Here is a 20,430-nt window from a genome sequence, read left to right as displayed (position 1 = left end):
CCTTAACCCCAAGGGCTCTGCTACCTCTCTGGCTACCAAGTGGCCCATTTTACGCAACTTTGTCCAGTCCTGGGATGAAATAAAAAAGTGTAAAGTGAAAAGTGTAGGTGTAGCTCCCACAGTTCCAGGAGAATTTCTCTTTGAATAGAACTCAAACACAGGCCACGGCAATGAGAGTGCAGAATCCTATCTGCTATCCATTGAAGCAAGGATAAAGGTCCATGAGCAAAACTATAAGGCACGTGTAGCTTTCCTTTTTTGGCCATGTTTACTGTATGAACTTTGGATAGAACAAATGCATGGTGCAGTTAGAGATCTGACTCTGCACTCAGTTCATCTTCAGTGCTATAAATGCAAAAGTAAAATCTAGTTTTGTGAAGTTTTCTTGCTAAAGGGAAAAGGACCTCATCTTTCTGTCTGACAGTTAAGGATATTCTGAATCTACATCAATCCAAAAATCTGTCAGTTGTTTCTGCATAAAATTAGTTCCAGAGAACAAAATAGACCCATAAAACTGTCTTGTTTAATGGCACTCAAGCTGGTGAGGGACTCTCCATTAATATGTAAGAGGTTTCTTGTCCAATTGAATTTAGAGCTAAGGAGTAGTTTTGCCTTTGGGTCTTTAGTTTCTAGACATTATTACATTGACTGATATGATAACATCTGCAACATTTTGGTCATTGTGACACCCCCAATTTACTTCATTTTAACAATCCCAGCTTTTCATTGAAAACAACTGAGCCCACTTACGTGACAAAATAGCAAATGTAAGGCAGCTTTGCCTACTGACATACCGGCAGTTTAAAAAAAAAAAAACACTATTCCAGAGCACAAGAGCATTAAGTTTAATTGCAACTGGAAAAAAAGTTTTGTTCACTGTTTTACACAGAATTCTTGGAAAATAGGAAAAACAACAGGCCTATTGATGAACACAACATTTCAAAAAACACACCATCTGTGAGCCGCATGAAACCATAAGGCAGCATTACAGATATTTTTAAAATGATGGACGCCACAGGAGTTGATTATTTATATAAGTTTTAAAGACACTTTTAACACAAATGAAACAAAGTTTCAAAAAGTTAATTAAAAAGTTTGTTTAAGTTAAATGGTAGCTTCAAATAAGGGGTCGTGATACAGAAAAAATAATCACGATACTTGAACACAATGCCTTGTTTAAAGAGAAAACTGATTTAAAAAAAAAAAAAAAAAAAACTCAATTAACTACTATTTCTATGAGTCACTACCTGTTGATGCTACATACAACAATATTGAAGTGTATTTTTATGCAATTTATCCTGATATCAACCTCAGATAAGTTTCCCAGATAATCACCCAGCCCTAGCAGCAGTTAAGATTTTGGAGTTTGTTGCAAGAAACAAGCATATATATAGTAAAATAAGTTCTGGTCCTCAGCCTGTCCTTCTGTGAGAGATCTGTTTATAACCTCATTTGACGGGATTACACTGTTTATTCCATCACGGCCCCAACCGCAGTGGCTTAAGCGCGGCTCCGACAGCCCCAGATGGCGTGGTGCCCGTTGGTTATGGCTGGCAGGCTGTGAAATTGAACGCATGACTGGCACTCAAATAGGAGTGTGCCGGGTTGTCAGCTGCCGCATTATGCCACAGCGAATGAGGGAAGCCATAAACAAGATCTGGGAAACACAGAGACGCAGTGAAGGAAAGGCCAAGCAGCTGCAGGATTTGTGATCTTGCTGCTGTTCTTCCAGGCGTCTTACTGCAAGTGTTGTCACTGTGCTTAAGGAGTCCGTGATACATGTAAGCAGAGGTTTTGTGTGGCTAAATGGTTAATTTGGAAGTGTCTTACACATTTCCGTGACGAGCTGGGAAACCTAAACACTGACTCATGAACATTTGGGCAGATTGTGAGTCACTGCACAGATTATTATGTTATCACCATGACGACATCAGGCGTATTGCTATAGAGTTCAAGGACGAGGCCATGTTCACGCAAGGTTTGTGAGTGTATAAATGTTTGTGTAGGTGGCTCAGGTGCTTTAATGAAGAAGGAGAGGATCCTGTGCAAAAAGAAAGCACAAGAGACATCACATATATATATATATGGTCTCCTTATGACTACCCAAAAACTAGCAAGTCCCTTTTTCCCCTCTCTATCTTCGCTCTCTGCTCTGTATCTGTGTTTCATTTGATCTTTCACTTTTTTCTTCCTTCTCTTGGGGTTTATTCCTTACCTTTCTTTCTCTCTACTTCTCTCTCTCTCCCCACTCATTCTGTGACTCTCTCCAAATAGATTACATTGATAGAAATTAGAGAACTTGACAGAGATATGGACAGTTTGTGTGTGTGTGTGTGTGTGTGTGTGTGTGTGTGTGTGTGTGTATATGAATCAGATTAGCGGCTATGTCTGACATTAATGTTCTCATCCATAGTTGACTTCCCACCATTATTAAGTTCATTCAGGAGTAGCGGCCTTCGTTTTTAATCAAATGACTTGATGTGAATCCCTGCAAAAAAGGTGTATGCTAATGGATGAGCTCCATCTGCATGCATCCAACCCTGTTTTCCACTTCACTGATTCAGTTTGTTGACTTGAGGAGTGTAAATACACACAGCTGCTTATCTGACTGAAATATCATTATCTGTGAGGAAAAGGGGAATTATGTATTATTCAGAGAACTAGTCCTATACAAGTATTGCATTTCAATGGTCTGATGGACAGAAGCAGTCTCTGAGCCATGACTTGATCTAAGAGCAAGCTAAAAACTGATCTATGACCATGTCAAGAACTGATCTCAGTGCAAGCCATAACTCAGCTCTGACTGAGACATGAGCGAATTCCTACCTGAAAACAACTGATCGTAGATGGAGCCATGAAGTAATATCAGATTGAGCCATGAACAGATCTCAGACCAAACTATGAACTAATTTCAGACTGAACCATGAACTGATCTCAGACAAAGCTATAAACTGAGCTCAGGATGAGCCATTAACTGAGCCATGAACTGATCACAAGATGAGCCATGAACTGATCTTGGACCGAACCGCGAACTGATTTTAGGATGAGCCATGAACTGATCTCACACAGAGCCATGAACTTCTTAGGATGTGTCATGAACTAATCTCAGGATAGCCATGATCTCAGGGATCTCAAACTGAGCCATGAACTGATCTCGGACCAAGGCATGAACTGTTCTCAGGGTGAGCCATGAACTGTTCTCATATGAACACCTTAACCCAGCTATGCTCACTGTCTCCCATATCCTATGCCTCTGTTAAAAAAAAATATTTAAAAAACTCACGAACTATTTGATTTCTTCACTTGCAGCTGACTAGATCAAAAGTGTGCATCAGAAGAAGATCTCAGATGAACAGCCCTGGACATGGACAGTTGTATAATTGTCCTTCAAAAGAAGTCAAACAGGACACTCAGAAAACACTGTATCTGATCTTTGCTGTTGGGATTGATTGACTGGATGACTGTTGGAGGCACAAGCAAAGCTCCTCAAAGCTGTAATAGTGTAAGCAGATGGTAAAAGCTGTGTTCATTTTATGCTGAAGCACTAATGTTCTGTTACGCTTCTGGTTATTGGCACAAATAAGCAGCTGGCAGCGTTAAGTGACTCAGCCTCGTCTATCTCGCAGTGTGAGATCAATAATCACAAGCATATGCGTTCGTCCAAGCTGCAGTCGGATTTATGGGGATTTTATACTTGATGAATTAGTGAATATTAAGTCAAGGGATTTTGTTCATTTAATGGTTTTTAAAAGCGGGTTGCCAGATCAGAATCAGAATCACATTTATTGCCAAGTGCCATGGGTTTACATGTACAAGGAATTTGTCTTGGTGTACTGGTGCTAGGTAAAATAAAAAAAAAAAAATAGTATTAATAAGGTAAACAAATATAAAAATAAAAATATCCAGATTTATGAAAATAATTGATTGAGTAACAGATTGATTGAGTAATAATAATTGACTGAATAACAGATTGAGCAGATTCCCACTGAAGCATTACATTAGACTTGAGAACCTAATTGAGTTTAAGGATTTCAGGCAGCGGACACAGTTCCAGTTGCAGGTGAGGTTTATTATACACATGCAGACAATCCAAAACGTGAAGCAAACTCGGAGTCAAAAACAGGCAGAGATTCATTCATTCATTCATTCATGGTTTAAGTCAGGCAAGAACACACTGGGTGTTACCTCTCAACTGTCTGAATGCTGAGAGTCTTTATATAGGTGCGGGTGTGATTGGGAACAGGCGTGCATGGTTAGAAGTCCGGTGACTGAGAACGTGTGAGTGAGGGTGAATGATGGGAATTGTAGCCCTTGGCAGCCATGTTTGTAGGCCGCATGGTATTCTGGGAACTGGAGTTCGGCGCTGACATGACAAACGATTATTTACTTACAGTTTAGTGACCCTGAAAGAGAACTGGGGCATGTGAAGTAAGAACTACAGAACTACAGTTCTATGAATTCCCTTAAAAACACTTTCGGCAGGATTGACTTTTTTTTTTTTTTTTGGAGTCACATAGGAGATTTTGCAATTTTTATACAGTCCATATTGTCTACCTTTTAGATTTTAAAACCAGTTTGTTCATAAGACTGGAAATGTCAATGAAAAACAAAGTAAGGAAAATAATGGAGATTGGTGTGGTGTTCCAGGTGGTTGTTAGGGTGTAGCTATGTTATTCCAGGTTTTTACTAGGGTGTTGCTATGGTGCTCCAGGTGGTTGTCAGGGTTTTGCTACGCTGTTAATAATTCATTTGTTAGACAGCTAGCTTCTGTGAAAACGTCTGTTTTCATACTGTTTGCTCAGCAGCGTGTCTGAATTTGTCAAGCATTTTATCACGAGTTCTTCCCGTAAATATGTTAGAGTGATGCAGAACACAATAAAGGACCGGTGGGTATTCTTTATTATCAAAGGACAAAGAGACAAAATAAAAGGACAGAACTAATGGAACATTTGGGTGTGATGGTGGTGGGTCGTGGGGTTATAAGGCAGTGTGAGAGTGCATGCATTAGCTGTAGCACAGCGTGGGAGCGTGTGTATGGGAGTGTATGAGGTATGAGTGTGGATGTGATTGGTATGGGTTGTGGGGTGAGGCGCTAGTGACCTCTGTTAGATGAACACAGCATGCAAGAGGGTCATTGTGTGTGTGTGTGTGTGTGTGTGGTCATGAGGGATGGGAATCTGTATTGTTTGGTAGGTGTGTATGTGTTTTACAGGGAGAGTATATACAGTGTTGAGTAAAAATTTTAATTTCATTGAACGTTACAGTATCCAGTAACGTTTTTTTTTTTTTTTTAAGTACATTGCACATTAGTGTCCAGCTCTTTTTTGTTTCATTTGAATGTTACACTGTCTAGCAACTCGGTTTAGATGGTGTTTTATGCATGTTTTATAGAAGTCCAACAGTAAGACTGTCTGGGTGACATCACTGAAGAACAGGGTGTGGTTCGAGGAAAATATTTACAGGAGCGTCTTTGATAGCTACGTCAGACTCGTAGCTGTAGTGCAAAACTAAAGAAGCAAACCCCAGGCACTAAACATGTCTTGGCTAATCGACTACATTTCAATTAACGGGGCTCTTAAACAAGTCTACTTAATAAAATAATAATCAACAAACAATATTGAGCAACACAGGCACTACAGGCTCTCTTTCCTTTTTTTTAAGACAAAAAGCCACTGTTTCAGCGACAACACGATTAACACCCAAACTACTAGAGATTAGTGCTTTAGTGATAAAATATGCCTGGCAGAGCATCAGGAACCCCAAGGACAGTGTCAGGTGTTATATTGCCATTCAAGTGCTGGAATGGTTTCAGAAATCGGATGCCAAATGTGTCCAGTGCCGTCACTGCCAAGCGATAACACATTTTAACACAGACACACAGAGAGGTCAGACTCCCCTTCAGAAAGCTGAATCATTCTTGTCTATAGGGATGTCCTGAAAGCTGTAAAAGCATTCTTTTGCTTTACTGGAAGCAGAAACAGGAAGCAGTATTTTTGTTATACAGAGGAGTCACTAGAAAGCTAGCTACACAGTAAATGAAAACATATAACAATTTGCTATTTCATTAGGTAAGTTACAAGCTACTTGTAAGAAACACAAACTCTCTATACTGCATCAACACATTCATCGCTACGTGTAGGAGCACAGCGTTTGTTTACAATCAGAGTACACTGATACGAATAATCACTCAGAAATCGATTTTCCCCACACTCGCTTTCTGTCAAGGTAAATGGAGAGTGTTTGGAGAATCAGTGTATGTTCAACTTGGCTAGCATCATACAAGTATATGTTAAGCGATGTTAGGAATGCACTGAGATTTCAGCCTACAAACGGAGTCTACGACGAAGCGTCAATCAAATCTATCAAATCTAGCACTTTAGAAATAATTGTAATGGCAATGATCATTAGAAAGTGATTAAAACACTGTTTCTCCTTTGCTCTTCTGTGCTAATCCATGCAGATGTAGTGAAAATGACAGCCATGTGGAAGCATTTCACCGTTTCTACAACATTAGACAAGCGATTTTGTAAAAGGGCTGTATCGAAAATGTATTATATGTCTAGATTATACGTAGCTTCATGCCTTAAAATTACATATTACATACAGTAGTTGATTGTCGTAGTATGCATCATGACTATCAGTGGACATAGTGGGGCCATGATGTTAGCTAGCTAGTTTAGCTAACTGCATTTTCCAGTAAAGAAGTGGTAGTGAAATGACTATTAATGTGCCGTTTTGTTTTCTAGACTTACACAATATACAATATTTTACTTATTCAAGTAATGTACCTGCCTCTTGTTATGGTGGCTGGAAACAAATCAAATGACTCAAATTGTTGAGCTGCTTCTTTTATTTAGGTATTATTTTGTATATGAAACTTTTCACCAAAGACAAATTTAATTTTTTATTTATTTATTTTTTTGTTTGTTTGGTTTTTTTTTGTACCGTTAGCTAAAGCCTAGTCCATACCAGCACTAGCATTTGTTACCCAATATTTGTTACCCAAAAGTTTCCCAACCACAATGAAATGTCAAAAAATGTCAGAAATCGCATTGGGTGTTACATTTCCATGGAGTAATAAATATATATTCAAAATATGACATTGTGAATGTGCAGCTCTACAGAATACACTACGAAAGCTCGAACTTTTTGTGTGAGATTTGTTCCATTATATTCAACATTAATGCAACAAATTTTAAAAGCATTAACCTTTTACTGGATCTTCATTATGTACAGACTGTGCTGGTTTTTCCTCTGGGTCACGTGAAAGACGTCAGCACTGTAAATGTTGATATGAAGTCACGGTCTGATTATATGGAGAAGGGCTCTTTAGTACATTTGCCATTACAGCACTGTTACGTTTCTGAAAGGTTCGATTGCTTCAAATTATGGAATGTTATAACCACTCGCTCATAGGCTTATCTCTATGTTAGAGAGAGAGAGAGAAAATATATTCATGGAGAGAAAACAGAAGTTAATGTTGAAGTGAAATTGCTTCTTTCCTATTTTTGCTTTTTAGGATGAGAAGAACCAAGTTCTCATCACCAACGCTTGGCTACAGCTGGTAAGTTCTACTGTGTGCAGTGCCGTTCAGAATTATTGGCACCCTTTATAAAAATGATTATATCAAATAAACACAACGCAATAATTAAAATGTTCCACTTAAGATTAATGTTTTTTTGATGAGTCATCCTGTACTAGTCTTGTGGCCGTCCAATTAAATGCTCTCTACAATGTACATGTCCCGCCCTCGCACTTCAATACGCCATCATGATGACTTTAACTGGAAATATGTCAGAATATGGATTCAAATCACATCTTAGAAGCCATTTCATGGAGAATTTAACAGCCAACTACTTTTTTTTTTTAAATATGGCTTCCTGTTCACATTTAAATCATAATAGGGAACAAATTAGAGAAAAGTCATACACTCGTTCAGCTTTAATCAAGCTCTGAGAAAATCTTTCAAATAAATGTTTCCATTAGGTTTCCATTATGTATTGAACAGCGCAAAAAGGGCAACATCCTTATCTCAGTTAAAGCACCACCTTTTTACTGAACAGACAACAACAAAGTGTGGGCTTTCACATGATCACACCTCACTTGTTAACTACCTGTCCCCTTTGTCTGATGGACAGGTGAGACCCTCCTGCTGTCCTGAAAGATTATGAAAGCTTATATCTAGTGTCGCGCCGATTTGCGAGGCAGCATTGTGTGCCAATTCAAAGCCTTTTTTTGTCAGCTTTTGTCTCTATAAGCATTCTACTTAGCCTTCGTCTGTCCAAAGCCGCACATTAATGCACAGAAGGAATTTAATCCGGGTCGAGGAAATTTCCCAAAGTGGGGATCATGCCATTTTTTTTCCTATCCCTTTGTTCTCTTTCAGTGTGAAGGGAAGAAGAAAGAAGCAAAGCCCTGTGATGATAAAAGATGTAGCCTTAACACATTTCACCTCCTCGTAGCTGATAAATCATCATTTTTGTCTCATTAATATTGCAGCGCAATAACCAAGCTTGGAAAATAATTTCATTACGCTGTGTTTACTTAAGCAGCAAATTCAAAACGTGAAACGATTTATAGTGAATCACTGGAAATATGATGTGGATTTTTTTTTTTTTGGTAAGTCTTTCAGTTCAAAGAGGATGACTTTAGGCCCCACCTCCTAAAGTGTGAATTTGTATTTGCTGGAAGTTATACAGATGATATAGTTTTGGGTAAAAAAAATAGACTTATGAAAAGATTCTGGGTGAGATAGACATGTAGCAACAACATGTTTTCTCCCATGAGGTGCGATGTTTTACGTAAGAAAATCATTCACACTAAAATGTTTAATAGGACAGATGTGGCCGAGCTCCAGATGGTGCATCATTGCAGTTCTGACAAACACTGCAGTGTTTACTGCCATCATTATTACCTTATAAATAAGTGTGGTAAAGTCGAGTGTGTGTGTGTATGTGGGACATATGCAGCACATAGAGCATCCACACTGTGTATTATCCAGGGGAACCCTGGGGGGGAACGGCGCCACTGGATTACAAGAACACGAGAGAGAACCATGGTGTGTTTGGATGAGAGGAGAGGAAGAACAGGATTCTTCGTCTGGTTTAATAAAGCATCAGCAGATGTGCACTTGCGTCTTCCCCAAACTTTTGCCACAACGTTGGAAGCACACAATTTTATAGGATGTCTTTGTATGCTATAACATTCCAATTTCCCTTCAATGGAACTAAAAGGCCCAAACCTGTTCCAGCATGACAGTGCCCCTGTACATAAAGCGAGCTCCATGAAGACATGGTGTGTGAAGGTTGGAGTGGAAGAACTCGAGTGTCCTGCACAGAGCCCTGACCTCAACCCCACTGAACACCTTTGGGATGAACTGGAACACCGACTGAACCCCAGACTTCCTCACCAGCATCAGTGCCTGACCTCATTAATGCTCTTGTAGCTGAATGAACACAAATCCCCACAGCCACGCTCCAACATCTAGTGGAAAGCTTCTCAGAAGAGTGGAGCTTATTATAACAGCAAAGGGGAATAAATCTGGAATGAGATGTTCAGCAAGCACATATGGATATGATGGTCAGGGGTGCACATACTTTTGGCCATATAGTGTGTGTATATAAATATAACAGGACCTTTCTGATTATATCTTTAGTAATCTTTAGTGATTCATAATCAGTAAATTAAACACCACACAGGAGTCAAGACCCAAAAGGCTCATATTGGCAAACAAACAAAGGAGAGAATTAAAGTGAAGTGACTGTGTGAAAAACTGGACTGTCTGCACATTTTATATATGAATGTGTGTGTGTGTGTGTGTGTGTGTGTGTGTGTGTGTGTGTGTGTGTGTGTGTGTGTGTGTGTGTGTCCTCTTTGAGAGTCCCCTTGGTGCCTTTGTGTTTGTGCCCCAGCTGGATGACAGCTGTGTGTGCTCATTTTGTGTGTGTGTGTGTGTGTGTGTGTGTGTGTGTGTGTTTGTATAGGGCTGGACAGATGTGTATCTAAGCTGGAACCCTGAGAATTACCCAGGCGTTAATAATCTACGCTTCCCATCCAATCAGATCTGGACCCCTGACATCCTCCTCTATAACAGGTAACACTGCAATGAAAATAACACACACACATACAGTGTGAAAGAAAATAACATCTCGCATAAGATGATGCAAACTTTTTATCTATCATCATCTATTTTATCCCATAGTCTCACTGTGTGGCTTTTATTCCTTTATCGTGAATTTATGAGAATTTCTGGTAAGAACCCATATGAAACATTTTAAGCACTGCAAACAGGCACTTGACCTCATTATGTTTTGTGAGAATTATGTAATTTAACACCTTACTCCATAACACGGAGGAGTAATAAATGAAATAAGATGTGTGTAGGTCAGGGTGTATAACTTTAAGCTCCACTGAGCCCAATCCTGCACTCACTAACAGACCTCCTCAGGCATGATTTACTCACAGAACCACAACTCCCATGTGCCTTGGTGTGTGTGTGTGTGTGTGTGTGTGTGTGTGTGTGTGTGTGTGTGTGTGTGTGTGTGTTTACCCTCAGGCTCAAGGATATTCCATGTCAGCAGGAGTCTTGAGGTGTCAGTGACAGTCACTAGACTGATGATGATTGTGTGTGTGTGTGTGTGTGTGTGTGTAGGAGAATATTTTGCTCCACTAGGTCCTTCTGCCTTAGAAAATATTCCAGCTACATTCTGACAGCTATTTCATTGGCAGAAATGTATAAAATATCAGCTCTTGGTGGTGAAGTTTTATAAAAAAAAAAAAAAAAAAAAGACAAATGATTTAGGAACATTCTAGCTTCTAGCCTCAGTTGCTTTAAATCTTTTATGTTCAAAATTTTGCATTTGAAATCTTTTATGCAAAAAAATTGGAACAATATGATTGATGTAAAGCATGTCTGCATGAAAGAAAACATGAAGGACAAAAAAAACTCACAATTGTTTCCACAAAGTTGTTACAAGAAAGTAAAGGAAACATGGCTAGATTATACAGTATACAAATTATGCATCTTTCTTGCATGTGTGGCCTCGTGTGATTTAGATGGAACATCTGGCACTGCTGAAACCAAGTACAGGGTCACCATTCCCAAGTCTTACAGATGTTCCTAACTCTCTGTGGTATAAATACAACTAAGTAAAATACTGTTGAGATTCATTATGCAGAGCTCAGTAAAGAAAAGTAACAGGGTTTATTCTCTGTGACGTTTTCATTTTGTGTCTAAGAATAATATAGCAGTTTAGTCAGGAAGGTCGTTGTCAAGCTTGTCTAGCTGTGTGTCATGCTTGGGGCCATTGCCCTGTTGGAAGGTGAAGCTCTGCTCCAGAGTCAAATCTTTTGCAGACTTATTTCTAGGATTTCCCTATATTTAGCTCCATCCATCTTGCTCTCCATCCTGACAATTTCCCAGTCCCTGCTGATAATAAACATCCCTATACCATGATGCTACCACCACCATGCTTCACTGTGGTGTTCTCCAGGCAATGTTGGGTATCTGCATTTGTGTCAAGACCAAAAGATTAATTTTGTTCTCATCAGATCAAAGTTTTTTTTTTTTTTTTTTTTTTTTTTTTTTTTTTTTTTTTTTTTTTTACATGTATGCTGAGTCTCCAGCATGCCTTTTGGTAAACTCCAAATGGGGTTTCACATGGCTCATCACTCTTCCATAAAGCCAAGCTTTGTGGCTATGGTTGTCCTGTGAACAGCTTCTGAGCTGTTGCTGTCTTTTCTTTCAGAGATCCCACTTGATTGCTTTCCTCTGACTAATGGCCTCCTTCAGGCAGAGTAGCAGTTGTGCCATATTCTTTCCATTTTTTAATAATGGATATAATGAGGCTCCACAGGAGTTTCAAAGTTTGGGATTTTTATTTATTTATTTATTTTTTTTATAACCAAGCCCTAATTGGTACTTTTCCAGAACTTTGTCCTGGACGTGGATAGCTTCTTGGGCTTCATGATGCTATTTGCTTAGGTATGTTCTCTCACTCTTGGGTTTTCCAGGAACAAATATATTTATATTGAGGTCATGTGACACTGTAATTGCTCACAGGTTGACTCCATCCAATGTTTTATGTGACTTATTTTGGCAACTAGTCAAATCAGAACTAATTTAGGTGTTTCATGAATTGAATACTTGGTTGACTACTATAATGCAATCAGTGGTTACCGAAAATGAATGAATGAAATTTATCACAGTGGAATTTTTACATACTTACACATATGCCAGCATTTATCCCTTCAGATAGCAGCCACAGTTGGGGGGAAAAAAGTACTACTGAGAGAGAGATTAGGCGAAGAGATTAAAAAATGTGGCATTTGAGAAATTAAATCTATAAAAAGCCAACAGGAAAGTCATCACTGCTGAGCTCTACACAGATCTGCAAATTGAATGCACTATATTTTACTAAGAGCCGCTGATGATATACTGAGTCTGGACCAAATATAAAATATTTGCAGTGTTCCTCATGCTGTGAGCAACTGGACATCAAGTATAATCAAAAGTACAGTAGCAGAAGCAATGCAGGAAGCAATGCGGGGCCAAGCACTATATGATGTGGAATACTGAGAACACAAATGATAAATTTCTTTATTTAAATCTTGAGGGGAAAAAATGACTGAGGGCAAGCTCATATTTGGTGGCAAATTCCAAAAAAGAAGACCCTACAGGGTTTGAACCAAGGCCTGTTTCATTTTTGAGTCTACAGTTCTGTCAACTGTCCCGCGCTGTTCCAGTTTCAAAGACTTGCAAAGCTTTGGAAATAAACCCAGAATTAAAAAAAAATATTCTACTTATTCAACCATGTCTCAAAAGTGACTGCACAAAAAATTACACAAAAATTATGTACAAATTAAATATGCCAGTTACTCTGAGTAAAATATCCTGAATAAAAGCAGTACCAATTCCAAACTGAAACCATCTGGTCATGAATTGCCAGGAAACATATTGATGATTTTATTTTACCGCAGTGGAAAACCTCTAGGAGGCTAAATGTAAAAAGATGAAACAAAGAAAGCTACCTTTGGTGCTTGGCCCCCTATCTATGACTAAATTAATTACATGAATCTATTTGTTTATTCTGTATTTTGTCTCTAGTTATATCAAGGGATCATCTAACGAAGTTTACTATTGGAATGGCCATAATGGCAACAGGGATTCCTGCATGAGGACATCACACATTAAAACATTTCTAAATTTAAGCTGTAAATATGAGGCGATGTCTTGCTTGCTGGAACAGTTGCCTTGAATCTTATCTGTATCAAAAACTCTAATCTCCAGCTGCTAACTTAGATAAGTGCTTTACTAGACAGTCCTTTTAAGGTCCATATATGACAGTTCACTTCTGCAAGGCAGTTATAACAGGATTATAGCCATTATGACATTACGCACGAGAGTTAAGTTGATGTGAGGTGAAAAAAGAGGATTTTCTGACTGACAAAAGGAAGGGAAAAAGAAAGATGGAGGTAGGAAAAGGAAGAGTTTAGCAGAGCGAAAAAAGAATTACACACAACATTAAGCTGCTTACACTAAAGATCAGTGGCTCCTAATGTTGAGTGAGGATGAACATAAGTATATCTGTTGAAGCTTTATTATTTTTATTACTTACAAAGCGTTTCAGGCTGACTCTTTTCATGCATTAAGTGCAGGTAGGCATATCACTGTATGAAATATTCATAGGCTTTTAAGGTACATCATAAATGGTGTTCTTTAACATAGTAATCATATCCATCTACTGTCATTAGTTATCTTAAGAAAATTAGTCTTTATGAACAAATCTGCATCTAATTTATGAAACTGTGGTTATTTGAGTGCAGTTGATCAATCGGCTTCTGCTGCATGGAAACAAGCCCCTGTCCACTAATCCCTTATTTACATGACATGTGCATACAACATGCCCCAATTGATCCTCAAGTTCAATCAAATTCCATTTCACTTGCAAACTGTATATAATTAATGGAATGTATGCATATGATAACAGGATATAATTATCATATTAATGATTGCAAAACCTTCACAGATGAGCTAAGCATGTACTTTTAAGTCGATATGTTTATATTCAAATGATTCTTCAGAGTCTTCAAGGCAAACCCAAAACTGTTATGTATATTTACAAGTATGTTTTAGTCTCTATTTAAGCCAAAGCAAATATAGTACATGTAAAGTGTTTAAAGTAGTCATTTGTATATTGTGATGTACATACGTACATAAAGCACATAAAGTTTTAAAAAAATGTACTTTCAGGTTGTAAAGTTTAAGTGTGTTGTGGCATGAGAATGAAATTCTTCATCATTCTGTCTGTTGTACAACACTGGAGTGTTTTATAGTTTGGACTGGAGACAGGTGTTGCTTGATGTATTATTAATGAAACACTTCTTTACCCATGTATGACCTTCTCCTAGCATCTGTCTCTCTTTCTCACTCAGAAACACACACACTGGATATATTCTATTTGATATTTATGCAACAAAAACAAAGATAAGCAGTGACTGACACCAGCCCAGGACATCATCCTTCCCTGCCAGCAGAGGTTGCAGTCCTCAGTGTCCTGATGCAAACTCTGCCAATCATTTCCATCTTACCTCCTGACACACTCAGTATATTAAACACACCTAAAGCATTTATTCATTGCGAAGTCTTGCCAAACTTTTCAGCTGTGTAGCTTCTGAGAACTACTCATGCTTTGTTTACTGCCTGCATAAAGACACTGATTTGGTTTGCGATTTCACTTTGTATGCTTGGATTCTCTCTTCGAGGATAGATTGATACAGATATGTAGGAAGACAAGAGTCAGAGCTAATGAGACTTGAGCTAATGAGAGAGAGGAAGTAAATAAGATGTAAAAAAACAAACAAACAAAAAAAGCTAGATTTGCATTGATTTTTTTTAGTCAGTCCACTTCAAAGTAATTACATACTTAGTAATGACTATACTTGAAAGTAAAGAACACCTAAAAAGATGAAATTAGTGCATTTTAAGAAACCATACCGATATACAAGGGTTAGTCAAAAAATTTGTGCAAAAGTTTAAAAAAAAAAAAAAAAGTACTATTGGTCCATTGTTCTCAGTAGCTCCTTCTAATAATAATAATACCTTAATACCGATACACGTTTGTGACACCTGTTTGCAGTTTTCCTTCACTCATGCTTGTATTTCACCAAAATGATATAGAAATATTTTTATTTACTTTGTAACTTTGTCTTGGCTGCCCTGAAAAGATGACGTTGTGTATGGAATAATGGAGGTAATGTGTGAATCCTTGCTAGCATAGTGTGATTTTCTCTCACAAACTTTCACCATGTGAGTAGCCGAGCCAGCTACTAAATCCTGACTTAGGCAGGAAAGAAAATAAGGAAATCGGGCCATGAGACAGCAAATGAGGCTTACGAAGAAAGAAATAGTGGGGGGGGAAAAAAAAAAAAACTCAGCGAGGTAGAAAGAAATGGAGGCAAACTAGTAAAAAAGACTTGGGCAACAGAGGAGCAGAGCCAGAACAGTTTGAGATTTATGTCCCTGGTGCGTTCCTCACTCTCTTAACTAAACATCTTGGCTATTAATTTCACTGTAGTTCCTGAATAATTCATATAATAATAATTAACTGAATAATACACTGTTGATTCTAAAGGGATTAAGAAGGAAAGGAATGGAGTAAAACAGCAGGTTAGACATGATAACAAAGTGGACGGAGAAAAATGACTTTGAGGAGACAGACCAAAAATATCAACATCAACACAAACAAGCTTTAGGCAAGAAGGTGACGGAGACCAAGCAAAGTATGAGACTTAAGAAGGAAATAGACAAAGTGGACAAGAAAAAAACCTGATGTAGGAAGGAGAAAACAGAGCTAAAACTGAATAAATCTTGAGAAGCAATCCAAGAGACAAAGGAATTGATGAGACATTGTTCTGTCTCACTACTTTCAATCTCCTGCATCATCCTCAGCATATAAACTCCATCTTTATACATCCAGGGATGCGTAAAGTGTCACGACGTGTCATTTTTATACATTAAATCTAAAGTGCAGACTCATCTGAGCGATCAGACTGTGCTGTAGTATGAGGCAATGGTTTTGAAATGTAATTAAATATTATATATTATTAAATGCTGCCCAAACACCATCCGTCACATGCGCATTACATTTTAATAAGCTTATAATTATGCTGTATTGGTTGCGAGCAATTAAAATGTCATTTGATGTCACACAGAGGAAGAGGGACTAATAACTAGAGACTAATGAGGTTTAAGGAGTACCTTTAAGGGCTGAAAGCAATAATTTACTTCTGATTTGTTGCACCTCACAAATCTGTATAGGCTGTAACTCTGTTATGTTGCCACTGACAAACAACCCCCCCCCCCCCCCCCCACACCCACACACACACACACACACACACCCCACATTGCAGGATATGACAGAGGGCTTTTAAAGTGACTTCATCTGTCTTTTTAAACAACCGGCATCAAGTCTTTCTACATTCTCCCCTTGGCTTGGTGTTTTAGCCTTGGCAGGTGATGAGCTAATACCCACAGGAACATTTCAGAATGTGCTGGCGCAGTCGGTTCAAGGACGAGAATTATTGTACGTTGATGTTTTGGCTGAACTACTCCGTTATAAAATATGGCAGATATAAAACCCTGATGCTTGAGCCAATGAAAGGGAATGATAGGTGAGTGCTAATCAGATAGCCGTTTATATCGGGGTCATCCCAGTTGCTAGACCCATAGAGTTCTGCCTAGCCTAAATCTCCCTGCTAATGAACTAATATTTTTTTACTTTTATTTTGGTTGATACTTTTTAAAAAAAAAAAAAAAAAAAAAAAGGGCTTTCATTTAAATTCAAGATTCTGAAACTTGTGGCCAGAAAAGTGTACCAAAGATATCTTATATACAGGATATACTCTGTATCCAGTATGCAGAGCTTCTGAGGCTGAGACTACCGTAGAAGACAACCTCAGTAAAGACTAAAAAGGAACCAGTAGGTTTTGTTTAGGACAGAATTCCAAGCGGACGTGTTCCTTCGGCCCTGAGATACTTATCTAGAACAAGACGCTCTCTACAATGAGCAAATGAAATACAATGAGTTACCAGAACAGAGCAAAATCCCTTATTGGCAGTATAAAAGACTTCAGTAAGACAGGATGTGGATGTGTTTGTATTTATTATCGGACCAGGATACATCAAGGACAATCAGTGATTCATCTAATTGGTAGGAGTCTTGTAGTGTTTGACAAAAAGCAGGAAAGATGTGAAAACATTATTTGGATGTAATTTAAAACGTTTAACATCTTGTATAGGACTGTGTATTACTATAGTGCTGTATTCTTCTGGAAAATACAGACGACTTATATTTCAGTGAGTGTATGAGCCCTGTACTATAAGGTTTGATACTTAAACTGACCCTTAAGGATTAATGATGTGAAAAATGAAGGAGCAGCAGCAGGCAGGAGTGTGTGTTTGGCAAGTGACGTTAATTCTAAATTGTACTGTGTTATTTCTTATGTTATTTCTTATCATTTTAGGATTAGGATGTGTACCACCTCTTTTGTAAAATAATATCCCTACATTTCATGTGACAGCCATTTTAAGGATCATATAAGGGACTGACTGAGGATCCTCCCCTTCCCGCTGCCTTGTAGCTACACTATGTTAGATAGCTTGCTACATTAGGGGACAACTGGGAGGTTTATTTTTTGACATTTTTCTAACATTTTTGACTTACCCTCCCCATAATGACACAGTTTTCCTCTACCTGATGTAACATGCTGAGATTCTTTACTAACCCGGACGTGAAGAGGCAGTAGACTTCTGTGCTGTTAAAAGCTTTGAGGCAATCTCCAGAATAGGGAGAGTGATTTTTTTATTATTTTTTTTTTTGGTTTGAGTTTGAGACTCGAAAATCTCCTGGGATTTTCATGCAATCCAGTGAGCATCCAGTGAGAATCCAGTGAGCGGCAGTTGCCTTGTTGTTGAGAGAGATCAGAGGAGCACGGCCAGACTGTTTCGAGTTCAAATAACCATTCTTTACAACCTTGGTGAGCAGAAAAGCAAAGCCTCCCAGCGTTCAATTAGGTTGAGATGTTGAGTTTTATATCATTTTCCTCCTCATCAAATCACTTAGTGAACCCTTGTGCCCTGTAGATGGGAATTTATGGGAATTCTGCACGTATACACTTCCACAGAGGCAGAGGATGTCGTGTGAATATGATGACTGTGCTGAATTTGTGTGGAAAAGGACAAATTTATGTGCTCATGAGAGCTGTGCTAGGCTTCTGCATTGTGGAGAGAGGTTGTAAAGACAGCATGTAACGTACACACACACACACACAGATAAAAGGTCAGACTGTTCATGATTAGAATATATTCCTGCCACACTAATGCTAAATGTCACTGGCTTTCATAAAGGAACTTTTCTCTTTCTCTGCAACCACTCCTCCATTTTGTCATATTCTCTACTTGTTAGCATGCTAGCAGGTGTAATTAATAATGTTAAATAATGCAGCTCGTAGTTACTACAAAGCCTGATGGTACTCAACATTTAATCAAAGGCATTTTTCTCAGAGTGCGAGTTATCACTGCACTGTTATGCAAATGTTCTGAAATCAGTCATTATGGATGATTAAGGAGGAGAAAGATGTGAATCATCAGAGTAAACACAAAAGATTAAAATATGCAAATCCGGTTCAGGACAGCACATGCAAGTGTCAGGTCTATTTATCTGTAGATAAATATTGCTGTAGAGTTTTATGCAATAAAACACTTCCTGTTATAGGAAAATAATCATCGGCTTATAGTTACATTTAATTCCCCTGTGACTCGAAGACATATTAGCGTAATGCATGCTGGGTATTGGAGTGCCGCTTATGGTAAAACACAGCAATGATCATGAATTCTACTAAAATACAGATGTGTTGTTTATATTCTCGTCTTCTCAGCGCTGATGAGAGGTTTGACGCCACCTTTCACACCAACGTGCTGGTGAACTCATCAGGAGCCTGTCAGTACATACCACCAGGTAAAACTCACCGACTCTCTAGTGCTTTCTTGTTCTTTGAGTCCGTTAGCCACCATGTTGGTGGGCGATATATTGTATATTTCATATATAACTGATGTATTTTTTTTGCACAACATTTTTCCAAGACTATATTGCCATTATTGAGAAATTGGTTACTGCATAGTTAAAAATGCGTTTACAAAATACTTGACCCTTTTGCCATCCATACCTCACATAGCCACGCCCACTATGCTAAAACAAAATGAACACTCACATGATATTGTCGCTGAAATTGCGGCTCAGTGGCGCACACACACGATCAGCTTTCACTTTTTGGAGCGTTGTTAAAATTGCAGTTTGGTGTTATTTACAAATTTTGATATAAAATGCTATAAGACTTGTGTAGACTTGTTTTCACTCAGTCACACTGGAAACATTTTTATGGTGTCCGATTATTCTGGAGCAAAACCGAGATGTGTAACTGTGTGTGTGTGTGTGTGTGTGTGTGTGTGCGCGCGACAGGTATTCTGAAGAGCACGTGTTACATTGACGTGCGCTGGTTCCCGTTCGACGTGCAGAAGTGCGACCTGAAGTTTGGCTCCTGGACCTACAACGGCTGGCTGCTGGACCTGCAGATGCAGGAGGTGGACATTTCCACATACATCCCCAACGGAGAGTGGGACCTCGTGGGTGAGACACACACACACACACACACACACACACACACAGTCTTACTTCTCTCACTCATTGTCTTTCTACCTCTCTCTCCCATCTTACTGTTTCTCTATTTTTTCATATTTATTGCCTCCCCCGCTCTCTCTTTTCCTCTCCTTCTCTTTCTTTTTCTTCCTTCATTATTCTGTATCTCTCTCTCCTTTCTTATCCTCTACTTCTCCTTCTCTCTCCTTCATTCTTTTTCTACCTTTGCTTTTTTCCCCTCCTTTTGCTTACTCTCCTTTCTTCTCCTTTTCTTTCTCTACATCATTCCTACCTCCTTCTCTCTGTCTCTGTACTTCACTCGATCTCATCTTTACCTCTCTCTCTCCCCCTCTCTATTTCTTTATCTTTCTTTAACTTTCTCTCTACCTCCTTCTCCCGCTCTGTCTGTTCCTCTCTCTATGAATTGTCCCATTTCTTTTTTCCTCAGCCTCTCTCTTTCCCTGTATTCCAATCTGCAATCTGTACACAGCTCCTGAGGTAGCTAAAGCAGGTAGCTAAAGACTGTGTTATTGAGTAGATCATTACTGATGGATATTAGGTGTGAGGGCTACAGTCTAATACCACATGAGGTCATGGTGGCCATTCGGTGGTTGAAATGCTGCGCAATAATACAGAGACATTTGAAGGACTTTGAGGATACTGAAAATCCAGGACACAGCATTCATCTCACCTGTACATCTCTCTCTCTCTCTCTCTCTCTCTCTCTCTCTCTCAC

The 20,430-nt window shown here is 38.7% G+C and overlaps 1 protein-coding gene across 2 annotated transcripts in view; it reads left to right on the top strand.

The window, feature by feature from the left end:
• chrna8 (cholinergic receptor, nicotinic, alpha 8) overlaps positions 1–20,430 on the top strand; it is a 51,576-nt gene that overhangs the window by 24,030 nt on the left and 7,116 nt on the right. For both annotated transcript variants that reach the window (XM_053230947.1, XM_053230948.1), the window contains 4 exons: positions 7,520–7,564; positions 9,984–10,093; positions 18,937–19,016; positions 19,518–19,685. In XM_053230947.1, coding sequence (XP_053086922.1) covers positions 7,520–7,564; positions 9,984–10,093; positions 18,937–19,016; positions 19,518–19,685 — 403 coding nt within the window. The remainder of the gene's footprint in view (positions 1–7,519; positions 7,565–9,983; positions 10,094–18,936; positions 19,017–19,517; positions 19,686–20,430) is intronic.

Source organism: Pangasianodon hypophthalmus, chromosome 28, assembly GCF_027358585.1.
Source record: "Pangasianodon hypophthalmus isolate fPanHyp1 chromosome 28, fPanHyp1.pri, whole genome shotgun sequence".
Classification (NCBI taxonomy): Eukaryota; Metazoa; Chordata; class Actinopteri; order Siluriformes; family Pangasiidae; genus Pangasianodon; species Pangasianodon hypophthalmus.
The sequence above is the reverse complement of the archived record's forward strand: the minus strand, read 5'-3'. Positions and strand labels throughout refer to the sequence as shown.